Source organism: Vicugna pacos, chromosome 3 (genome assembly GCF_048564905.1).
Source record: "Vicugna pacos chromosome 3, VicPac4, whole genome shotgun sequence".
NCBI classification, from domain to species: Eukaryota; Metazoa; Chordata; class Mammalia; order Artiodactyla; family Camelidae; genus Vicugna; species Vicugna pacos.
In genome coordinates this window covers 6,728,171-6,750,942 of record NC_132989.1, presented here as the reverse complement: position 1 = coordinate 6,750,942, position 22,772 = coordinate 6,728,171, and the positions used below count along the sequence as shown (strand labels likewise).

At 49.3% G+C, this 22,772-nt stretch overlaps 1 protein-coding gene across 2 annotated transcripts in view; it reads right to left on the bottom strand.

The window, feature by feature from the left end:
* The window catches only part of CCNJL (cyclin J like), a 50,753-nt gene that overhangs the window by 7,308 nt on the left and 20,673 nt on the right, over positions 1 to 22,772 (bottom strand). For both annotated transcript variants that reach the window (XR_012064263.1, XM_072949900.1), the window contains exon 3: positions 16,633 to 16,846. Coding sequence is in view for 1 of the 2 variants with exons in the window: in XM_072949900.1 (XP_072806001.1) it covers positions 16,633 to 16,846 (214 nt within the window). In the remaining variant the exon portion in view is untranslated. The remainder of the gene's footprint in view (positions 1 to 16,632; positions 16,847 to 22,772) is intronic.

The window sequence follows — 22,772 nt, the reverse complement described above, 5'->3', positions numbered from 1 at the left end:
CTCCTCGAGGAACATACATAACAATATCTTGAGTTCTGCCAGATCTAAGGCCCCCAGGGGGAGGACTGCGACTTCAGGCAGAGCACAAGAGTCCTGGAGCACCACCCCGTTACCTCCCCACCAGCCAATCAGGAGAAAGTCACACACCCTGCAGCCCTCACCCCAAGTTTTGCCTGTAAAAACATCTCCCTGTAAAACTTCTCGGGAAGTTGGGTTTTGGGGTAAAAGCCACCCATTCTCCTCGCTCGGCCCTGCAATACACCTTCCTCTACTCCAGACCCCGACGTTTCGGTTTGGTCAGCTTCACTGTGCATCGGGCACATGCACTTGCATTCGGTAGCAAGAAGAGGCAGTGGGCGACCCAGCTGAGCTCACGCACACATTCGCCGCCGAGGAACAGCAGACAAAGCACTCGAACACCTGTGCACAACCACCGGCGCCTCCTGACCCAGTTCTCAGCAGATGCCCGCGCTCTCTGAGAGATAAGGGAGCAACCACTGCAGGCTGCCCAACAGCGGATGCAACGCGTTCCTCACCAAGGCCTCGAAAGACGTCACTGAGAAATGAAACACCGACTCTGGGAAGCCTGCATCTCCATGCTCTCAGGGAGCCAGGCAACAGCCCAGTGTGTGGGCAGAGATGGTGACGTGAGGCCCTGGTCTTTGCCAGGTAGGAGCAGAAATGACTGTTGACCAGGTCCAAAGCGGCTTACAGCAACCCGCATTCACCTCCTTCCCGGGTCCGGTCTGGCAGGAGCTGGACCTGGCATTGCACTGTCTCCAAAGCACACACCTGGCCTTGCCTTGTACAAGGGCAACTCGGGCAAGAAAAGGCAAGGACAGAGCTGCCCTTTTCCCAAGGGCAAGAGGCCCCTGTCCGCCGAAATCCTTGGGTGGGGCCCGCTGGCCAGGCCTCGCCACCTTCCCCAGCCTCACGGCCCCACTCCGCCCCCAAGCCTGGATCCAGACATTAGGAATCTGACCCCTCCTCTGGCTGGGAGAGGTCATCCCCTCACCCACTTTATCAGGTGCCCTCCAGAGCTCAGTTCAGAGGCTGCTCAGTGTCTTCAGGGCACTGCTCACACTCAGATTGTTTAATTTCAAGTGCTAGTATCGGTGGCCACCACCTGGCCATTAGCAGGTCATTAACAGATCTGAACTCCAGGAGGACAGGAACCAGGTCCCACCCAGCACAGTCCCGGCACACAGCAGGTGCCCGATGGATATTCCTTGAGAGAATGAATGGTTCTCTCTGGAAAGGTGAATTGTAGGCCATTTGAATTGTTCTCTGATGCTCTTTGATTATCTGTATTCCCTAATTTTTTCTCCAATGATTCATGTATTCTTTCTGCAATTTAAAAAGAAAGAAGGGGAGGGTATATAGCTCAGTGGTAGAGTGCATACTTAGCATGCATGAGTTCCTGGGTTCAAGTCCCAGTACCTCCATTAAAAATAAATAAATTAATTCAATTAAATAAATAAATAAACAAACAAACCTAATTACCACCCCCTCATAAAAATAAAAAGAAAAAAAATATGTTTTGCAAAATTGTCAAGGTTTTCCTGAACCTTGGGTTGACTTGAGTCAATGCTGTTTGCAGGCACTCAACAGATATGAGCTCTTTCCTTCCCGGAGCAGAAGGTGGCGGGGTCAAGGTCACGGCTCTGGCAGAGACACGGCGCTGTGCACCGTGCTGGCTGTGGCACCGAGATCCCACGGCCTTGCTGGCAGCCAGCAGTCTATTCCGATGGGCAGATGTGCTCAATCAGATTAGTTTCTCCCTGCCCTCAGGGCTTTTCAAAGCTTTCAGGGATCTGTTATTTTCCCCCAGCCACCAGGCCCAAGAGGATTACCCTCCAATGCAAGGGGCCACGGATTACTGAGGAATCTGAATTCACCTGCTCCGTCTGCTCCCCACACTGGGTGAGGGGGGCTTCTTGGGGACCCACCGCACTGCAGGCCAGAGCAGGGCAGAGCTGGCTCTGGATCTAACAGTGCTAAACCCCAAGGGGGTTCGTTTGCTCTCTAGGAACATGACCCATGCGGAGAAAGCATGGCTACGCAGGATGGGAGATGCTGGAGGGAGTGTCCAGCACACAGAAATGGACAGAGCCCTCCTGCCAGGCCAGACACCGGGCCTTGTGCTGGACACACACTGGATCCTCCCACGTAGGTTCTGTTCGGGGCCCCGGAGGCTCAGAGAAAAATTTCATGCGAGAACTCAGCTCCACACTTAGGGACCTCACAGCTCCCGGTCCTAGTGACTCTTCCCCAGCACAATACATTTCACAGCCAGCAAAGATTTTATGAGTTTCCTGGTGTTGCACGTGCCCGGCAGACGTTTCCTCCCTCCTCCCATGACTGTGAGCAGACTGACCCTTTGTCCCCAGCCCACCATCACCAAGCACCGCCACTCAGCTGCTTGCTCCTTACTGACAAAGGGCACAGACAACAGATGCCTGGAAGTGCTCAGGCAGGTCCCAGGAGGGGCGGGGGAACAGAAGGCTGAGTTTTTTCAAGTCAGACAAGAGCCAGAGACTCTTTTCAACTTGTTTGATGTGCTTTTCATTTGGGAAATTTTCAAATCCACGGAAAAGTCGAAACAACAGAACAATGAACCCAGATGACCCTTCCCCAGATTCACCAATTGCTGACATGGAGCCACACAAGTGTGTGTGTATGTGTGTGTGTGTGTGTTATATTGGTTTTACTGGCCCATTTTAATTAAGTTGCAGACATGATGGAGCCACACAAGTGTGTGTGTGTGTGTGTGTGTGTGTGTGTTATATTGGTTTTACTGGCCCATTTTAATTAAGTTGCAGACATGACCTGCCACCCCTGGCTACTTCAGCATCCATCCCTGAGGTCATTTTCCTACATAATCATACTGCTATTAGCAATCCCAAGAACATCACCATTAATGCAATAACATTTTCTAACATTCAGTCCACATTCGACTTTCCCCAAGAGTCCCGAAAATGCCTTTATAACTTTTGTTTTTTGGATTCAGATCTGACAAGGCAACACATGGTGTCTGTTATGTCTCTTAAGTCCCCTTTGTTTGCTTTTCGTGACACAGACTGGATGAATTCAGGCCCAGCAGTCTTGTACAATATCTCATATTCTGGATTGCCTGATTGTCTCCTCATGATCAGTTTGGGCAAGAACCCTATAGAGGTGACATTTTGTCCTTCTTACCAGATCACATCAGGGGTTTTATAACGTCAGTTTGTCGCAGCAACAGTGATGCTACGTTTGATTGCCTGTTTAAGGTGATGACACCAGATCTCTCCATTTTAAAGGTACCATTCACCTGTGAGGTGACACCTAGAGACTAAGTGAATATTCTGTGTCCCAACGACCTTTAACTCAGCGATCTGGCATCCACAAATGATCCTTTCCTGATATCAGTGATTACACTGGGGTTGAAAAAAGGAATTTTTAACAAGTCTACCATTTCTTCTACACTTGTCTTTTTGGATATTCATACTGCCCCGAACTTGAACAGTTGGGAGCACCATCAACATACTAAGATGAAAGGAAAACCCTGAGCATATCAAAGCATTCGCCTGAATCTGGGAGGCCAGGCGCACGCACGTGAGCCCTCAGTGCCGGGGGCACTGGTGAGCATGCAGGTTTGAGGATGCTCTGCACACCAGCTGACGCACTGCTCCACCACTCCCAGGGGCTGGTGCACACAGAGCCTGGGCCATTCCTGGCCGGTCACATAGTCAGTTAGTGGACTGATGACCATGTATCTGTCAAGTCTAAACTCTTTCTTTTTTAAATTGAAATATAGTTGATTTACGATATGGTGTTAGTTTCAGGTGTCAAGTAGCCTGAACACTTAACCACAGGCTAGGCCATGCTGGCCAGACTCTGCAACCCAGCAAGCCTCAGGAGGGACACTCAGAGGCTGGCTCTTCTTTTTCTTTAAAAAAAAAAAAGCATTTAAAAAAACTGCAGTAAAATGCGCATAACATAAAATGTACCATTTTAACCATTTTTAACTGTACTGTTCAGCGGCATTAAGTACATTCACACTATAATGCAACCAATCTCCAGGACTCTTTGTCTTGCAAAACTGAAACTCTATACCCATTAAACAACCCCCTGTCGCCCCTCCCCACCCTGGTAACCACCTCTCTACTTTCTGTCTCTATGAATTGACTGTTCAAAAGACTGGCTCTTTCTTCTTGCAACTAATGTCTTGACAACCAAGCCTTAAAGCAGACCAAATAGGATTCCTAACTTTTCGAGAGACTTATTATTTTTAATTGCTTTAAAAAAAATACCCAAACTCTTTATTTTGGAAAATTTAAAATATAGCCCTCCCAATAGAGAAAACGTTATAATGAACCCCTATGAATGCATTGTGCAGCTCTAAAGAGCATCAACATTTACAGCACCTTCAGAAAAATTCTTAGACAGAAAGATAAATGGCACAGAATGGGATTCTAGAAAAAGCCTGTGTTGCCCATTTCTCACGCCCAGGCCCAGGGCTGCCCCCTCTGCTAGACAGGCTGCTTTATGTACGGCTCCCAGCTAATCCCCTCAACAGCCCTTCATGCCTGGCAAGATGCCCACTTAACAGACTCATTCAGGATCACTTGCTGCCCATTTGGGAGCTAAACCTAGACTCAGAGACGAGGCCAAATTTTGCTGGCTAAAGAGGACCATGTTTTAATGCAACAGCTATTAAAACTATTCTTCTTTGCTAAAAAAGTACAGCGCCTTTAAACAGGCAAAGCTGCTCTTTCTCAAGAAAGGCCACTCTTCTATTTTAAAGTCCTTCCCCCCTTCTTTTTGATACAGGAAAACGGGGCATGAGAGAATGGCCGTGTCCCAGGCCTCGGCTGAGTCCCTGGGACTCACTCCACCAAGTGAGGGTTCTTGGCTTCTCACAGGAAAGGATTCAAGAGCGAGCCATAGTAGAGTAAAAGTAGATTTATTCAGAGAGATGCACACTCCATAGGCCAAGTGCAGGCCATCTCAGAAGGCCAGAGAAAGGCCACAAGGTGCAGGGTTGGGTGTTTAGTTTAAAGTAAAAGTAGGTAATCATATGATCCAGCAACCCCACTCCTAGGCATATATCCAGAGGGAACCTTAATTCAAAAAGACACCTGCATCCCAATGTTCATAGCAGCACTATTTACAATAGCTAAGACATGGAAACAACCTAAATGTCCATCGACAGATGACTGGGTAAAGAAGTTGTGGTATAGTTACACAAGGGACTACTTCTGAGCCATAAAAAACAATAATGTCATTTGCAGCAACATGGAGGGCCTGGAGAATGTCATTCTAAGGAAGTAAGCCAGAAAGAGAAAGAAAAATACCATATGATATCACTTACATGTGGAATCTAAAAAAAAAAAAAAAAGACAAACAAACTTATTTACGAAACAGAAACAGACTCACAGACACAGAAAACAATCTTATGGTTACCGGGGAGGAAGGGGATGAGATGGGATAAATTGGGAATTCGAGATTTGCAGATACTAACTAATATATATAAAATAGATAAACAAGTTTAAGTTCATATTGTATAGCCCAGCCAGGGAACTATATTCAGTATCTTGTAGTAACTTATGGTGAAAAGAGTATGAAAACAAATATATGTATGTTCGTGTATGACTGAAGCATTACGCTGTACACTAGAAATTGACACAACATTGTAAACTGACTAAATGTTAATAATAAAATATATATGCCAAAAAATAAATAAATTAAAAAAAATAAAGTAAAAGTAGATACACAATCCACAGAGTGAGGGCCATCTCACTCAGGAGGGAGCAGCCACGAGACACAGCGTTATTAGTTTTTATGTGCTCAGCAGCTTCATATGCTAACAAGTGGGAGGATTATTCCAAATATTTTGGGGAAGGGGCAGGGATTCCCAGGAATTGGGCCACCACCCTCTTTCAGACCTTTTATGATCAGCCTGAGAACTGTCATGGCACCTGTAGGAGTGTCATTCCCCATGCTGATACATTACAGTGAGTGTATAATGAAGCTCAAGGGCCATTGGAAGTCAAATCTCCCGCCACCTTGGGCCTCCGGGTCTACTGGGAGTTGAGTTTTCAGCCGTCTTGGTGCTAACTGCTGAGTCATTCCCTTAATGACTGTGCCCTGCCCCCTTCCCTCCTGTCTCATTTTCATCTGAGAATGAGAAAGAAAATCTGATCAGGAATTGAGACCCCCATGGCCACCCCTCCCCCTCCCAGCGGCCCCCGACCCTACTATGTAGGGTGCTGATGTAAATGGAAGGGAAGGCAGGCCAGAGGGATCAATGTGGGCCTGACATCTTCCGAGGTGATCGTGGGAAGTGCCAGGCAGTAGAGGAGGTGTGAGCACCCAAGAGGAAAGAGAAAGCTCCGGTGGAAAGGCCTTTTTCCCAGTATCTGGGAGAGGAAACACTGGCCCCTTCAGTTCCCAGGCTGGGCCAGTCTGAAGGGAGACCTTTCTGATGTTAATTCTTCCTTCCTCAGAGGGGAGACCAGTGACCATTAGGAGGGGCAGAACTGGCCAGCTTTATTTACATCTAGTCCTGATAATATTTACTTAGGGCTGAGCATCCCTTGACCCGGGGGAGCCTGGATTCTGGGTGAAGTCCTGACAGGTAACAGGCAAGAATGCCCTGCCAAGAACTTTAAGTTCAGGCCAGTTCGCCACCCTCACCCATTACAACTTGTATGATTTCAGGCTATTGCCTGGAAACCCGAACCCCAAGGGTGGTAGGGAGGGCTCAAGGAGGTCACAGGTGACAGGACTGGCGCAGGACTCAGGGCACAGGATGTGCCCCATGAATGGTGGCAGCTGCTGCTGTATTATGTATTGAACTTTGCACTCCCAGGGATCATCTTCTAAAGTTCTGCTAGTTGGGTAGCGACGAACTAGGGTTCACAGCCAAAGCTACAAACATTTTCTTACAGGCTCTGAAAAAGGGGTGGAAATCAGCCCAGCCAAAGGCTCCCCCAGCCCCACGATCCCACTGGTGGGGCTGTGCTGGACGACCTGAGTGGACCTAGAGTGGCTCCAGCCTCCTTCCCCCTTGACTGTGACCCTGAACTCCACTCTTCTGCTGGTGGTTTCAAGGTTCTCAGAGAAGGAAGCCAAGGTTTCTCCCGGATGGGTCCTCCTCACAGGGGTGGGAGTTCCCCAGGCCTCCCAGCTGGTTAGCGAGAGGGAGAGAATCCACACACCAGGATGGGAGCCCCGGAGGGCAGGGAGCTTCACACTTGGTCCCCCTCGGCATCCCACGCTCCAGGCACAGCACAGCAGGCATCAAGCCACGCAGGCAGCCTCCCTGGGAGGTGCTGGTTACATGCCCTCACAAGATCTCTCAGTTCGTTCTGGGAACAACCCCAGAGGCTGGGAGTGTCCTCCACACGGAATCAGAAGCTCAAACAGGTTCAGGGAGTTGCCCCCACCATCCTAGCCATTAAGGATGAGAGCAAAATGATAAGTCCAGCTGGCTACTTACCCTGTGAGGACGGGGACCACATCCATCTTGTAGAACATTGCAGACGCCCTTCACAACAGCCAGCATAAAGTCAATACTTAATAGTTCTTTTTTTTTTTTTAAATGAATGCATAAATGGCTAAAACGTCCAGAGCTTTCTACACCACAAGCAGGAAGTCTCAGGTACAGTCACGAGGATCCTGCAGCCCCAGAAAGTCTCGGTGACGAGTACATTGATCTGGGTGCAGGAATTCCCAGGGATGTGGGTGTCAGGCCAGCTTCGGCCTCCCTTCGTCGAACCGCCTGTTTCTCCACAAATGCTTTTGTCTCCATCATTCCTTCTGCTACTTAGTAATTTAATTCCAGAGCCTTTCCGCTAAAGATCTGTATGATCAACAAGACTTAGCTTTTTCGTCCAACGGCAGAATTGAAGTCAAAGAGTGAATCCCTGAGGGGGATGCTTTCTGTAATAAAGAACAGTACCGCACCCCCAAACCAGTTTTTTTCCCTTAAAAAGATTTTTTTAATTATTATTTTTGGGGCTTTTTGGGGGGGGAGGGGAATTAGGTTGCTTTGCTTGTTTGTTTAACTGAACCCAGGACCCTGTGCATGCTAAGCACGCACTCTGCCACTGAGCTATACCCTCTCCACTAGTTTTTGCATTAAAAAAGAAAACTCTTTGGCTTTTTGTAGTTATTGAGGCCACAGGGTGCTTCCTACTTGTCCCCAAAGGGGCACTGCTCAGATGTCCAGCAGATATGTGTCTTTCTGAGGAATCATGGGAGACAGATTTTGAGCCATTTGATGAAGAAGCCAGGAAACTACTCTGTGGAGAGCACCCGCCGAAGGCTGTCTTCCTTCGCAGTGCAGCACGGAGGGGCAGAGCAGGCACCGTGCAGGGATCCTCCTGGGTTCCCCGGGGGCTCAGCCACTCACTGGCTGTGTGGTCTGGGGCGAGTCTCAGCCTCTGGGGCCCGTGCAGTGGGAGCGGCCGAAGTAGACAGAATGTGATGAGGGCTCAGCGTGCTTTCAACGGTGATCAACAAAGACTGGAACCCAATCTGCTTTATAAGCCTCTGCTTGATTCAGAACCAACCGTGCAATCACGGGCACAATGACAGTTTAATGTGCGGATAAGATTTGAGGTGGGAGAGAGAGAGCCAGAACAGAGCGAGAGAGCCCTCCAGCTATAAAACGGTGCTTGGGCAGTGGTCTTCAGGGAAGGGAGGAAGCTGTGCAGACCAGAGCGGGTGGGAAGCAGGGAGCACACCCTCCTCCAACTGTGTCCTTGAAACCTGCTGCAGAGGCGCCACATCCAAGAGCTGTGTCCCCTCCAGGGATCTGGAGGTTAGGAAATGTCCTGCAGAAAGAAGCCTGTAATCCCAGCTAGACCTGGGCATCAGGGGCCCACCAGGGTCGTGTGAAGGTGAACCTGGGACTTCCCCTGCTTGAGCTCCCTTCCTTCCTCAGGACACAAAGAAAGGTCCTTAAAGAATGTCTACAGTCCCCGTCGTTGAAGACTGATTCCACACACACGTACCCACTACGTGCTGAGCCCGGGAGGCAGCGGAGCACGAAACAGATCAAGCCCCCATCTTCATGCTGCCTCACAGTGCCTCCCTCCTCCCTCTCTTAAAAGCAAGGCTGTTCTATTCGTGGCTGCATCTCCAGTCTCTGGCACAGAGCAGAGCTCAAGAAAACTGAATGAATGAATGCAAGCACGTTCCTGACAGGCTGACTCAGTTTCCGAGTCCAACTCTGGACTGGAGGCGAGGCTGTGCGGTTGTTTTCTTCAGGAGGAAATTGTAAAAATGCCTCCGAGGTCAGAGGTGGCAGTCGGCCAGCTGGGTCACACACCGGCTTCCCTTCTGGCTGCGAGGACTTCCCGTCTCAGGATGGAGCAATGGGTGTGAGGACTGCACACGATGACTCCGGCAAAGCCCGGGTTCCTTTCTGTTCCTCTTCACAAGGGACCCACATAATTTCACTGACTGTAAAAGCAGGGGCCGTGGGGTGGGGGCCCCTTGTCATGTGCACGGCTGGCATCTGGGGCCACGGTCCAGCATATGCTTTGTGCAGAGGAATGGACTTCTCCCCTGTAATGAAGGTCACTGCTTTGCAGAATGCCCGCTCCCAGCTCACCAGGCTCTGTGCCAGACCTGACCGGGCTGCCGGCTGCAGGAAGAGCAGAGAGCCAGCCTAACACAGAGTGTGAGGAGCAGACGGGGGGCCTGACATCAACGTCCCAGTCATCCTCCTGCTGCGTGTGTGAGCCGGGCTGGTCTCCTAACAGTAAGGACACTCGGATTTTCTCAGAAGGGCGACTGGCCTGTTCTTGGCATGTGCCAAGACCTGTTGGCAATGCCCGGCTTGAAGGGTGCATCTTTAGGGGAGGGTCTTGATCTCCTTTGTGCCCCCACTGTCTCACAGGCTCAGCACATAGTAGGTTCATGTGTGTGGTATGAACCATCGCCAACGACATGGCCTGTAGACACCCCTACTGTCCACCCCCGACTCCTCGAGGCTGAGCCCAGCGTGTGGCACACGGCAGAGGTGGAATAAATGTTTTTTGAATGTTCTACCCATGTAGGGTCAAGGGCTCCTGGACCCTGCCTGTTCAATTAACCCATGCAGCTTAAGAGCCTCCCTCCCCCACAGAAAAATCTCAGAGACCAGAACCCCAGCCCCTGGACAAACAGGTCTGAGCACTAGACTTGCTGCGGCAAATGGTCCAATTTCTGACATTCCAGCCCAGTCAGCTGACAGGCACGTCACACAAAATCCCTCCCCCAAATAGTTCTAAGCCTGCCAGCCTGCAGAGATGGGGACAGGAAATGGAAAAATCACCACGTCCTCACTGTGCGGTAACACTGGAGGTCCGAGCCCGGATCTGCTCAGCGTGGCCCTCAAGTGACAGGCCACATCTTCCAGTCGGCCCTGTGCTGTGTGGCCACCGCCCACACGCCATTGATTACAGGATGCACCACTGATGCTGCAGTGGAGGAAACAATAAACTATGGTCATACGAAGTGCACACATCAAAGGTAAGACCCATCCTGGTTTCTGAAACGTGAAACCACTGCAGGGAGGAAATGCAGGCCTCCTCCTGGCCACTCTTGTGTGAGACGCAGGGGATGTTAAATTATTTCCAGCCACATTTCCTTGCAGTTAGGGGTTTAATCCTACAAATAAGTCTCTTGCTTTGTCTGAAGTGCACCCCTGAACAAGATCACGTGGAAAAATTGCCCTCTTTGCATCCGCTGCCTGCAGTGAGGGGTCTCAAGCATTCCTGGCTCTGGGGAGAGCTGGTGAGCCCTCCCTCAGCCTTGTCCAGGAGGGACATTCAGGGGGATTAGGGCTGCTTTCAAGTTTCCAAAATCTCCACCGGGGCGACCCCTGCTCCCCACCCTGCTGTCAAACGAGCTGCTTCTCAGAATTCTGCAATAGTAATCAAAGCAGGGGGAGGGGGCGGGAGGGCATAGCTCAGTGGTGGAGTGCGTGCTTAGCATGCACGAGGTACTGGGTTCAATCCCCAGCAGTTCCATTAAAAAATAAAATAGTAATTATGAAGCAGAAGGAGGGGAGGGCTGCAGGGGTGAGTGAGGGGAAGTGAAGGCGGTTTACTGGGAGAAAGACTGGCCTCTCCTGGAACCTCCTGGGGCCTAGAGGCAGTGCCTTTTTTTTGGTACCTGTCCTAAGACATGAGGCTATTGATTTCTAGCTCAAGGAGCCTTAAAAGCAATTGGTCTGGGAACTCATTCCTCACCTGGGGGTCCTGGCCAGGACACGGCAGGACGGTGGGAAGCAAAGGCTCTCCCCTGGGAGCACAGGGGACGCCCCACACAGACAGCGATGAGGGGCCGGACAGGGGAGGGCCTGCTCCTCCCCTCCTCTGAGGGTGTGCTGCTCAGATGGGGAAGCAGGATTCCAAGGGCTCCCTCGCATTAAGTTCAGAAGTTAAGAAAAAAGAAAAAAGGGATCTCCTCAGCTGCTGGTTAAAACCTCTGCAAGACAATTCAGTGCTACCTACCAAAATCTTTAATGCACACACCTTGGACCAAGGCAACCCCCACTCTGGGAATTTATCTCGCAGACTTACTTCAGTGTGCAAAGATGCGGGGAAAAGGATGCTTGCTGTCATACTGTTCTTGGCAGTGAAAAAAGTGGGTGGCTATGTAATTGTCCCCTGACAGAGGAATCCCTCAACAGATGGCAGTGTTTATAGTATGGAGAATTTTGCAGCCGGTAAAAAGAGTAAGTTAAATCCACACAGGCTGATGGGAAGGATGTGCCCTAATGTGCTAAGAAGAAAGTTCCTTTGAGGTTAATCCATTTGTGTTAATGTATTCGATTCTGACCATTCGCTGTGAATACTGATCTGGTGGCTACACAACCACACCCCCAGGGGGAGAAGCAGGGTGAGGTTTCTGCGCGCCTCTGATCACAGTCGATCAACACATAACCTCTTTGGTGTATTTCTGTTTAATATACGGCTGATCCATGACCACTGAACTCACAGCCAACAGCACCGTCCCCCATTCCTGAACAAAGCTTATCTAATATGCGTGTTCTCCTAAGGCACACCCATCGCAGCCTCCCTGAACGCAGGAACACGGCGCTGCATTTCAGCACCATGGTCGGGGGGCATTTTCAACAGCAAAACCACCAACAAGCAGAAAAATGAGAAGATGTGACACTAGACAGAGGGAGAAAAGGACGCTGGTGTTAAGCACGAGAGTGAACCCAGGAGGCAGTGCTGCCGTGCTCGAGCCCAGCTGGGAAGATGCACGCTGGGCGACTCACGTCTTTTGCTGCCCCGCACGTGTCCATAAATAACCCCGAAAGTTCCAGGAGTATTGCTTCTGGAGTTAGAAATAAATTTTAGCGAGTAGGTGCATTTGCATGCACGGACTCTTGGAATCCTGAGGGCTGACGGTGTGTTTGTATATTATACGCAGAACATTTCTAGAAAACACACTCTATAGATTTTGGAAGAAGATACAAGAAACTGTTTCCAGAAGTTATCTCTGGAGAGCGGGCTAGGCAACAGGTTTTTAAATTTTATTCTTTGAATCCCATTTACAAGTGAGCATGCCATTTCTAATTTTAAAAATCTGCAGCCAGGAGATGGGCCTTTTCACAGGTAGCACAGCGTGACAGGGCTAACTGACCCAGCCCTGCAGGAGACCCGCGCCCAGAGAGGGGTCCTTTCCTTATAGAAAGGCCTTGGGCCCACCCTCTTGCTTGACACTTCCCTCTCCTGGGGAAGAGGAGGAGGGCTGAGATGAAGGCCAGCGTCGGACTCAGGCCCACCTACAAAAATCTGAAGTCAGACCTTTACCCCCAAGACACATGCACTTGTCACCCTTGGCTTCCACTTTTTTCACAAACCAGAAGCCGTTGGCCGGGGGGCAGGACAGGGCTCACCTACAGCTCAGCACTGAGAAACCTTGTTTTCCCACGGAGTCGGGAGGGGTCTGGAAGTCACAGGGAAAGAAAACAGAAGTTTGCAAATAGAAAGTATGATGGGATTGGGATTAGGTGAAAAGAGGGGGGAAAGAGAATGGAAAAGGGAGGAAGAGAGGGAATCTGGTAATTTTGCTTACTGGGCAGTTTATCTCTGATTCATTCCCTTTCCGCACCCCTGGGTTTCTTTTCCCAATTATGGAAATACATAACAAGTACATGTAGGTCTGGAAGGATATACTCCAAACGTGGGAGTGGGATACAGGTGTGGGGGGAAACTGACTTTTTACACTAGGTGAGTCTGTATCTTTTGGATTTTGTTCTAACACTAAAAATGTATCTCATACTTTTTGTACCATCAGCATAAGGGCTTACATTTAAGACCACGCTACTCTGGCAAAATACCACCGGGCATGCCTCTCGCCTTCCTGGCTTTCTTCCTCTCCCCCGCTCCTTCCTCAGGCTGGTCCACGCCCTGGGGCTGAGGACTCTGCACCCAGTCATCTCTGAGCGGCAACAACCAAGCAAAAGCAAAACTCCAAGTTTCCTTAAAAAGTCCAACCCAGAATGACCATACATGACCAGGAATTCTCCACCTAGGTTAATACCCCAAAGAAATGAAAGCAGTTGTTCAAACAAAATGCACACCCAGTATTCCCAGAAGCACCAATCCCAGTAGCCAAAAGGCTAAAACAACCCAAATGTCCATCAGCAGATGAATGAATAAACAAACTGTGGTCCATCCACACAGTGGAGCATTACTCAGCCAGAACAAGAACTGAAGTGCTGATTCATGCTCCAACACCGACGGGCCTTGAGAACACAACATAATAGAAGCCAGACCCCCGAAAGTCACAAATTGTATGGTTCCTTTTCACACAAACTGACACAGAACAGACGGGTGGTTGCCAGAGGCTGGGGGAAGGAAGGGACGGGAAGTGACTGCTTAAGGGGAGCACAGGCGCCTTTTGGGGTGATGGACATGTTCTGGAACTGGGGAGCAGCGACGGCCGCACACAATGTAAATGTGATAAATGCCACGGAACTGGACACTTGACAATGGTTAAAAAGCTGGATTCTATGCTGTGATATGAATTCTACTTCAATAAAAAAAAAAAAAAAGCAAAATTCCGAGCTGTGTGACCCTGAGCCTCTCTGAACCTACACAACGGGCAGTTGACAGCCAGACCGCACAGGCCGGCTGTGAGGCTTCCACGTGACGTGGGCTGGGCATGCGGAGAGGGACCCGCCGGTGACGAAGCTGCTGCCCGCCGGGATGCGGTTATCATGAAGCACCGTCAATGCCATCTCACCTGCAAGTCATGGGGTCCCCGCGTGGCCCAATTATCTTTTTAATTAAACAACAACAAGCTGAAAGACTAAATACGAGAGAGGCGAGACTCCATTTGTGGTGTATCTATAGCTAGGGTATATTTAAAGTAGGATCCTCTCCGGAGTCCAGGTAGGAAATGCAGTTAACGTGGTCACAGAGAGGCAAACGGGCGGCTCTGCCACGGGGCCACCATGGAATGACCTACAAGCTATGGCTTTTCTGCCTCCTTCGCAGGCCTGGAGTCACGGGCCCTGGGCTGGCCCCTGCTTCACAGGGGCAGAGATGTGTAGGTGAGAGGGTTCCACCTGCCCCAAGCCCTTACCCAGAAGCGGCTCTCAAAACCTAAGAATGGATAAGTAAGGGCAAGGTGAACTCTCACCCTTCTTATCTGGGAATTATTTGCTATGAAATTAGCAGATCTCAACCCGCCCTGAGGCAAGGTGACCCGCCTTGTGGCCGACACTCCGCCTGGGGAGAGGGGAGGCGGGTAATGAATATGATTTCAGGCTGTCATGGAAACTTTTATTTCCTGGGGCCTCTGAGCGTATGGCAGGTGTCCTGAAAAGTCCGCTCCTGCCGCCCGAGGCTGGCTGCTGCCCTCAGACATGTGGGGTGGGGGGCGTCTGCTTCTCCATCTGAAAGAACCCCTCCCTCTGCCCTGGCGGCGGCAGCGGCACAAAGGAGTCCCCAGGGTGCGCCTCTTGTCCCAGCTCCCCAGACAGACGCCAAGGGAGCCTCCGCGGCCCGATGGAAATACAAGTCCCCAGCCCCCAGGGGCCGCGATACAGTCCACAGATCACAGACAGCAGGAGGCCAGAGGCCACGGCGCAGACATCTCTAGGGTCTCCTGAAATGCGAGGCTCATCTCGCCCCCCACTGACGGGCATGTGTCCAGAGCCCCCCATCTCTTCCCAAGACGAAAAGGGAGCTGTGTGCAGGTGTGGTTTAGGACACGTAAGCAGTGAGCAGACTGGACTCCCAGCAAGACTGGCTCCTCTGTATAACACAAGAAATTCAACTCGCCCCAAGATAGAGAAAACCACAAATCAGGAGGCTGTAAACCCAAAGCAGCCAAAGGGTTTATAAATAACAGCGAGTGGAAAGTGCCAGGGTGGAAAACAAGACAGAATTTTGTCAAGACTCTGAAGCCACGTGTCTGGAACTGGGTGATGGTGCTGGAGGGTTCACAGCTGCGTGCCAGGGACGGACAAAGCCACAGGAGGAAATGGGCACCGTCTGCTCAAGGCATCTGCAGTCATCAAGGACTGGGGAGGGTCCCCAAAAAAGAAATAGGACAACAGCACACTGTAGAGGAGACTGTAAAGTCTGAGTGAATTCGGAGGAGAAAATACTGGACCATCAAGGAAATGTGACTGCCGCTGGTCACTGTGGTGTCACTTCACTCCTCTGCATGAAGGGCAGCTGGGAGACGTGTGGGAGACCAGCTCCGAAAGAACCCCGAGCTCCATTCATTTCCTTTAGTCCATAGACACCTTTTTTTGGAGACCTTACATCATGCCAGGCTCCTTTCCCTCCCTGAAACTCACTGCTTAGTGGGGAAGGCGGGTGATAATTAAAATCTGGGCAGAGAAACAGCATGTGCAAAGATGGGAGACAGGAGGTGGCTTGGCTGGAACCCAGGGATCGAAGAGGAGAAAGGCATGAGGTCAGAGAGGCAGGACCCTGATGGCTGGTCCTTATCCTAAAACTGTTGGTAAACCAAGGGGGATTTTTAATGACAGGGTGGCACGGTGGACTGTGTTTTAAGCAGATGACCAGAGCAGCAGCCTCAGCACATAGTATTTCCTACTAAGGCAGACAGACGGATGGTCAATGCTATGCCGTGTTTTTCGCAAAGCCTCATCGGAAGCTAAAAACTCCAAGAAACCTGTGCCCACGCCTGGTGACTACAAATGGGTCCTGCTTGGCCCCGTGCAAGCAGTCACGTCTCTGAACACCTCTAAGAACTGTGGTTGCTGGGTTCCCCTCCCAGCACATTCAGAGGCCCTGTGCCAGAAAGCAGGTGCCATGCAGCTAAGACACAGGTTCTGGCGTCACGTAGTTCTAGGCTCAAATCCTATCTCCTACAGGCAAGCTGGGTGACCCAAGGCAAGTTTCTTAACCTCTCTGTGCTTCAGTGAAATGAGGTAGTAAAAGTATCTGTCCTCTAGGGTCACTGTGTGGATTCATTAAGATCAAGCTGCTAAAATTCTCCCTTAGTCTGGTACATTATAGATGCTAAAGAAAATGTTGGTTATTATTACTATAGTTCGCATTCAGCTAAGGATAAACACAGAAGACGTGCAAAGACCACAGAGGCGTGGAATGACCCAGGAGAGCCCTGGGGAAGAAGGAGAGGTCCGCGTACTTGCGAGCAGGAGGCAGGAGACGGCCACGGCGTAGAGCTGCTTGGAGGCGGTGATGTTATAGCGATCCAGGAAGTGGTCCAGCAGGTAGACGGCCAGGTGCCGGGCGGCGGGGCAGAGCTGGCAGTGGCTGCTCAGCAGGGTCAAGATGTCGACAAAGAACCGGCGGCTCTTCAGGAGCGGGGAGTGGGCTCGGAAGGCGGGCAGCTTCAGCTCCTGGAATAGGCAGGACACAAGCGGGGTCAGGGCTGCCTCCCGAGAGGTAAGGGGGCACCAATTCCCGCCAAACCCTGTTCGTTTTCCTTCAAGTCCCCGGCTGGCAGCCCCACAGCCCAGAAAGTCCTGGACTGTCTCCGCCCTCACTGAGCACAGGCTCGGGAAGTGTCAGGAACGTGACGACAGGGCAGGAGGCAGCTCAAAGAAGCCGGCCATTCCCAGGGAAAGGTGGAGTGCCTGAGTTGCACAAGGCCATAAAACAGGTAGGCCTTGAGGTTGGAGACCCACCTCCAAATTCTGGTTCTTCTACTCAACTAGGTTGGATGACCTTGGTCACCCGCCTTCACCTTCCTTTCCTCCACAATAGCTAGAGGATGGAAGGAAAAGTGGATGTGCGCTCCCATCCTAGCACACAGCAACCTCTCGGTCCTTGGCTTAATTCCCTCTGTGGGTGGGATTGCGAGAGACACTGTTTTCAAAAACTTCAAAGTGAAAAAAGTTGTTAAGAGCACAAAGAACTCCCCAACAGCCTTCACCCAGATTTTACCTTTTCTCTCTCTGCACACACACATTTTTTTTTCTAAAAATAAGTGCTAGACATAATATGTCCCCCAAGGAGGGGACTTTTCGTTTGTAGTTTATACACTGCTGTGCCGTCTGAATTAAAAACCAACAAGATATTATTACCCAACCAAGATTTTTATGATGGAAAAACTTTTCTTGTGTATCTACCATACTTACAATTTAACCAAAGTAGACCAGTAGACCAGACACGATTTATTTAGGACGTGTCTTTGCAACAGTCTGTTAAATACGGGAAACTAAGGAGAAGTAAAATTGAGGACACATAAGAAAGGAGAGGCTGGCAGAAAAGGAATGGTGAGAGCTCATGAGGGGGCGGGTCCACCGGGGCAGGAGGTTAAAACGAACTGCCCGTCTACCATATAACCCCTGTCTTAATCCTGGGGCTTCACTTAAGTAGCAACAGATCTGGGACTAGAGATGTCTGTTCATTCATTCAAGAGATATCAATTGATTTATTTCATTTAATAAGTATCAAGTATCTTCTAAACATCAGACATTATTCTAGGCCCTGGGGTAAAACCTGGAATGAGGTAGACAGAGGCCTAAATACAAGATTAAAACTATAAAACTCTTGGGAAAAAAAAAGAGCAAATCTTCTTGACTTTAGATCAGGCGATGGTTTCTTGGATATGACATCCAAAGCAGAAGGAACAGAAGGAAAAAAAAAACGTAAGTTAGACTTCAAAAATCTAAACTTTCAGAAAGCTTTAAGAAAGTGAAAGGCCAGCCCACAGGAGGGGAGAACATGTTTGGAAGTCATATATCAACAAGAGACTCTAACTCAGAATACATAAAAAACTCCTACCACTCGGCAGCAGAAAGACAAACAACAGAATTTAAAAATGGGCAGAGGACTGAAGAGACATTTTTTCAAAGAAGATACAGGAATAGCCAGTAAGTGCATGCAAAGATGTTCAACATCAGGAATCATCGGGGAAATGCAAATCAAAACCACAATGAGATACCACCTCACACCCATCAGAGTGGCTATGATAAAAACAAAAACAAAGCCAGAAAATCGGCAATGTTGGGGAGGATGTGCACAAGCTGGGGCCCTCATACGCTGCTGGTGGGAAAGTAGCATGGTGCGGCCAACTGTGGAAAACAACTCGGCAGCTCCTCACAACGTGAAGCAGAGTTACCACGTGGCCCAGCAATTCCATCCTTGCCGTATATACACTCGAGAAATGGAAACACACGACCACACAAAAACTTGTTCAGGAATAGTTAGTTATATTGGCGTTATTCATAATAGCCCCCAAATGGAAACAGCTCAACCCAATGCCCATCAACTAACAAGTAGAGAAATAAAATGGAATATTATTAGGCCGTAAAAAGGAATGAAGTATTGATACATGTTGCAACATGGATCAACCTTGAAAACATGTTAAGTGAAAAAAGCCAATCATAAAAGGCCACATGTTGTATGATCTCATTTATATGAAATGTCCAGTATAGGCAAATCCATGCAAAGAGAAAGTGGATTAATGATTGCTGGGAGCTGGGGTGGGTGGGGAGGCCAATGGGGGACCTGCTAATGCATAAGGGTTTTTTTTCAGGGATGGTGACAATGTGCTGAAATTAGATAGTGTGGGTGGCTGCACAATTCCATGAATACACAAGCAACTGAATGTGTACTTTAATGGGGTGAATTTATGGTATGTGAATTTTATTTCGATAAAGCTATTGTTAAAAAAAAATAAGATGGAAGCAGTCTGAAAAAGAAAAAAAAAAGGCAGTCTGAAGACAAAGAAAAAAAACTAAGATGGTACATGTTATTCACTCTCATGGAGTTTATGGCCCAGTCAGACGGAGAGTCGGCCATCAAAGGATGAGGCAATTGCGAAATTTCAAACCTTGATCAACACTACAGAGGGAGATTGCGGGCCCTCCCTGTCTTCTCTGAGGGAGGGCAGGTCTGGTGAAGGCAAAGCCTGGTGGAGATTTCATGCTGGGACCTCTTCTCTACTGGCTTGTCCCCCGAGCCGGGGGGCCAGGACACAACCCCTCAGTAGCCCTAGAGTGGTGCACAGGGAAGGTGCCCAAGGCCTGAATCAATTATTTCCTGTCCCCAACATTATCCATGAAGAAGCTGACTTTGAAAAAATCCTGTAACCCCAGGGCTTTCCTTAACTAGCAACAGATCTGAGACTAGAAGAATTTTAATGTATTCTTTCCCTCAATCTTTAAAAAAAAATTTTTTTAAATCAAGGAGAAAACTTTTGGGGGGGGAGGTAATTAGGATTATTTATTTATTTATTTATTTATTTATTTATTTATTTATTCATTCTTAATGGAGGTAGTGGGGATTGAACCCAGGACCTCGTGGGTGCTAAGCACACACTCTATCATGAGGTACACCCTCCCCCACCCAGAGAAAATCTTTTTTTAATAGTTTATTTTTTATTGAAATAAAGTTGATTTACAATATTGTGTTAGTTTCATGGGTACAGCAAAGTGATTCAGATATGTATTTTTTTCAGATTCTTTTCCATTACAGGTTATTATAAGATATTGAATATAGTTCCTTGTGCTGTATGGTAAATCCTTGTTGTTTACTTATTTTATATAGTAGTGCGTATCTGTCCCTACTCTCAATTTATCTACCCCTCCTTTCCTCTTTGGTAACCAAAAGTTTGTTTTCATGTCTGTGAGTCTGTTTTGGTTTTGTGAATAAACACATTTGTAAATTGTTTTTTAGATTCCACATATAAGTGATATCATATAACATGTCTTTCTCTGTCTGACTTACTTCATTTAGCATGATAATCTCTAGGTCCTTTCATGTTGCTGCAGATGGAAATATCTGATTCTTTTTTATGGCTGAGTAGTATTCCATTGTATAAATATACCACAACTTCATTATCCAGTCATCTGTCGATGGATATTTAGGCTGTTTCCATGTCTTGGCTATTGTAAATAGTGCTGCTATGAACACTGAGGTGCAGGTGTCTTTTTGAAGTAGGGTTCCTGCTGGATATATACCCAGGAGCGGGATTCCTGGGTCATAGGGTAAGTCTGTTTTTAGTTTTTAAGGAACTTCATACTGTTCTCCATAGTGGCTGAACCAATTTACATTCCCACCAACAGTTTAGGAGGGTTCCCTTTTCTCCACACCCTCTCTAGCAGTTATCATTTGTGGACGTTTTGAATCATGGAGAAAATCTTGACGTCTTCAAGGAAAACACCTGGCTTCTTCTTTATTATTCATCCCCACCATGGGACTTCAAGCTCCTTGAGGGTAGGGGTCTGGGTCTGGGTCTGCTCTTGCTCAGGCTTGTTCTGCCAGCACCCTAGTGTGACTAGGACATGGTCAGGTGCCCGGAAACTAAATAGTGAAGGAAGGGAGGGGGAGAAGAAAGGCGGGGCTGCTGTGGTGAGAACTGAATGCCCTGGGCCCAGAGGAAGGTGTGGCCATCCGTGTAAAGTACCAGGGCAGTTGGGACTTCAAGGAGAAGAGATGTACCTAGCTCAGTTCTGGAAGGATGTCTAGGAATTAACCTGTTGAAGACGCAGGAAGGAAAGGAAGCCAGCAGGTTAAAGGCCACAATGGGGTCCCGTCTGGGGAAGCTGGGGCCTTGGGAACATCCAGACAGACAGGGTGTGCTTGGACAAAGCAGGCTACAAAGGTGGGCAGAGTCGCAGCCTGTACATCCTGCTAAGATATCCCGCCTGCCCTGAGGGTAATGGGGAGCCACTGAAGGTTTTAGAGCAGGGCAATGCCACGGGCAGAACCAGAACAGCCACGGGTGAAGATCTCTCAGCCAGGCTTCCGACAGCTGGCAGCAGCAGCCAAAGTGGGTATGCAGCCCCTGACTCCCAACAACAGCCCCCACAAGCTTGCAAGCTACTTGGGTATTTCCTTTAAGCCGAGGGCTGTAAGGCTGTTGACAAGAAGCAACCACAATCACAGAGCCTTGGTGTTCCATAGGCAGCAGCTGCCGGAAATTAGCCAATGACCTTTGGCCAGGGCCGCGCTGCCCTCACCAAGGCAGTTCAAAGGCCCCAAACACCAGAAGTCAGATATGCAACTTCCCTCCCAGCTCAGTCGGCCAAGCTTCACTCCCTCCCTCTGGGGATTTTCCCTTGTGTCAAGAGAAGCTCAAATATTGCAGGTCTTTCCTCTGAACACTCTACTGTGAAAAGGGCCTACTGGCTCGTGCAGATTTTCACAGGAAGCCATCAGTGCATAAAAGAAACAGTCACGGACCTTTGGGATGGGTAACAAGAGCTCAGGAAGGAGCTAGCAGTAGGGCTTCCTGCACAGGATGGTTTCAAGCGTAGACAGGCCTCTGAAAGCTGGGACGACAGCTTCCTGCCATGCTCCCGTCCCCATTCCTGCTCGTCCCTCAGACACTGCTATAAACGTCACTTCCTAAGAGAGGCTGTCTCTGACCCTCATCCTTCCAGATCAGGAACCCCTTGTTCTCTCTCTCAGCACGCTGTTCAGTATGGACAGTTATTTATGTGTCTCTTCCTGCTAAACTCCAGCTCGAGAGCAAGAGCCACATCCATCCTGCCCATACCATTTGCCAGGTGCCCAGTAAGTGCCTGGCCGAGGCAGGTGCTCAGAAAATACCTGCATGACTGAGAAGGAATGAAGAGCCACCGAAAGGCACGGAGGAAACGTACATGCACGTTACTGAGCGAAAGGAGCCAATGTGAAGTGGCTACAGACTGTACGCCTCCCACTGCGTGGCACCTGGAAAAGGAAAAACTGTGGAGAGAGTGAAAAAAGACCAGCAGTCGCCAGGGGTTGAGGGGGGAGGGAGGGATGCACGAGGGGAGCACGGAGGATTTTTAGGGCAGTGAAACTAATGAATAAGATACCATAATGAGGATACACGTCATTCTACATTTATCCAAACCCGCAGAATGTACAGCACGGGAGAGTGAACCCCAGTGGAAGCTACGGACTTTGGTGTCCCTATGAGGTGTCCGTGTAGGTCCACTGGTTGCAACAAGTGGACCAGTCTGGTGGGGGCTGTTGAAAATGGAGGCGGCTGTGCACGTGGAAGGGGCCGGGGATACATGGGAACTCTGTGCACCTTCTGCTCAATACCGCTGTGAACCTACAACTGCTCTGAAAAATATAAAATCTATTCAAGAAAAATAAGAATGAACACAGGGATGTCCCTCCCTGTTCCAAGAACACCCCCTCCCACCCCCGCCACATACAGGGGAGCAGCTTGGCACAGATTACAAAGTCGGGCAGTTCTGGGGTAGAGTCTCACCTCCACCCTTTACTAACCTTCCTAACCTTGGGCATGTGAATTCTGAACCCCAGTGTCCTCATCTGAAATATGGGGCTGGCAACGCCATCATGTAAAGTATCTGGCAC